At 31.7% G+C, this 2,030-nt stretch overlaps 1 protein-coding gene across 1 annotated transcript in view; it reads right to left on the bottom strand.

Moving 5' to 3' along the window:
- Positions 1 to 1,384, bottom strand: part of LOC106867811 (synergin gamma) — a 269,410-nt gene extending 268,026 nt beyond the window's left edge. Inside the window, exon 1 of the mRNA XM_052973491.1 lies at positions 38 to 1,384. Within this exon, the coding sequence (XP_052829451.1) occupies positions 38 to 171 (134 nt within the window). The 5' untranslated portion in view covers positions 172 to 1,384. The remainder of the gene's footprint in view (positions 1 to 37) is intronic.
- Between the last annotated feature and the right edge of the window lie 646 nt (positions 1,385 to 2,030).

Genomic DNA, 2,030 nt, shown 5'->3' on the forward strand with positions numbered 1-2,030 from the left:
TTTTAAAAACATTTATAAATATAAAAGACGTACTCACAAATCATGGACAATCCCTCTGAAATATCTAGAAATTGTCTTAAAATTTGATAGTTTTTTTTTTATAATTTGTTTTCCTTCAAGCTGAAATTTGAAACTAATCTTTTGCTTTATAAACACATAAAATGTTATCATTAGCACAAATTTCTCTGTAATCTTCGATAATAAACAGAAGCATCACCACTTTCATTAAAATTTATCCTCACAAAAACAAACAAATTAATAAACAAAAAAAAAAAAAAGAAAGAGCAACATCAACAGCTCAAGTTCTGATCACTTGTTATCCATTTATAAGGCACATCATATACTGAGTGCCAATTGACTATGAAACAACATTTCAAAGATGTTGCACCCATTACAGTCATTCACATAAGACCACTTTGAAGAAAAATACTTTCTCTACCAGTTTACTAACATCTTTCAGCTATTATCTTTCTGTTGAGGTGTTGAGCATTCTGTCAATTTGACTGATATCACAATAGCCTCTGTTTCCCAAGAACTATTTAAAAACACTTTAATGTAACTCGACTCAATGAAGTACCTTTTCTGCTTTTCCTTCTTCATTGTATAACTAGAAAGATAAATTTCCAGGAAGCAAAAGATAGGGGCAGAAGTTTCATCTTTCATTTTCCCTTTTCATAAACTTATCTCTGTTGAACCCACTCTTTGTTCATATATTATGTTTGTTTGTTTTTTAATCAGGTATTAACTAACAACAACCAACCTGCAACAATTCAAATTAAAGTCATTTAGCCATCTTGATCTTTCCATTGTACAGAAGAAGCGCAAGGACGGCAAAAGCAATCACTTTTGTAACTCTAGTGTTGGTATGTGTTTGATCAAGCTCAGAGGGAAATTAAGCAAAACCAAAACATGATAAAATAAGTTAAATCCAGATTCCTGGGAGACTAAATGTATTTTATTCAGCATACAATCATCTCTTCTGCTTTTCCCTAATTTCTATTCTATTCAGACCAACTTTATTACTTTCTCTTATTAATATTTTCAGTTAAATAGACTAACTTACATTCATTAATGGTCTTCAAATACTTTTGAGCTGTGTTCCTCACTTATCTAATACTTGTCTAAATTTCTGGTTTTATACCCTCTCCACCTAAATATTAACCCCTCAGCATTCTTTCAGCTGATTATCAGATATTATTATTAGAACTGCTTGCTATTTCAACCAACAGGACAAAAGTATTCAAATATTTGTTGTAATGAGTATTATGTAACAGAAACAAAGGCCTTTCTTTTTATAGATGCCAGCATCTTTCAATGTTAGTCAATAAACATTAAATAAAAGGGAGACATTTATTTTTAATTTATCACTTTTACATGTTTAATTTATCACTTTCAAGAAATCTTAGCCTTAATATTCTAATATATCAATCTGGTCCTCCGATCGTTAACACTTTTCAACCAATAGCCTGGTACGACACTGCTTCCTCCCACTATAACCAAATTGCTCTTCTTCCTTTGAACTTGATGGTTCTATACTATAGTTTCATAGTTTCATAAATCTACTTGTATTTATTTTATACTCTAGAAATGCAGTTGTCTCAACACTCCAAATATTGCATTCCTTTGCAATCCCTTTCTTCAGTTGATATTTTTGCCTCAAGCACAGTCATATAAGAATTCAAAGTGAACAATAACTATAGTAATTTCTTCACTTCACCTGCTTCTGTCTAGTGGAGCATGAAAAGGAAGGAAGGAAGGAAAGAAGGAAGGATGGATGGTTGTTTGGTTAATTGGTTGGATGAATGGATGTGTGTGTGTGTGTGTGTGTGTGTGTGTGTGTGTGTGTGTGTGTTGTATAGAAAGCATAACTGTGTTCTAGTTTTGTCTTTTTAATTAAAGCTTTTTGTTGTTTCATATTTTTGGTATCGGTTTCTTGTTCTTTGTTTGGAGAAGTCAAGTTCCCAAATTATCCATCATCCACATTTTTAGACCTTCACAGACTTACCTTCAAGATGAAGTGATATTAGTGT

This window comes from Octopus bimaculoides, chromosome 16 (genome assembly GCF_001194135.2).
Source record: "Octopus bimaculoides isolate UCB-OBI-ISO-001 chromosome 16, ASM119413v2, whole genome shotgun sequence".
Classification (NCBI taxonomy): Eukaryota; Metazoa; Mollusca; class Cephalopoda; order Octopoda; family Octopodidae; genus Octopus; species Octopus bimaculoides.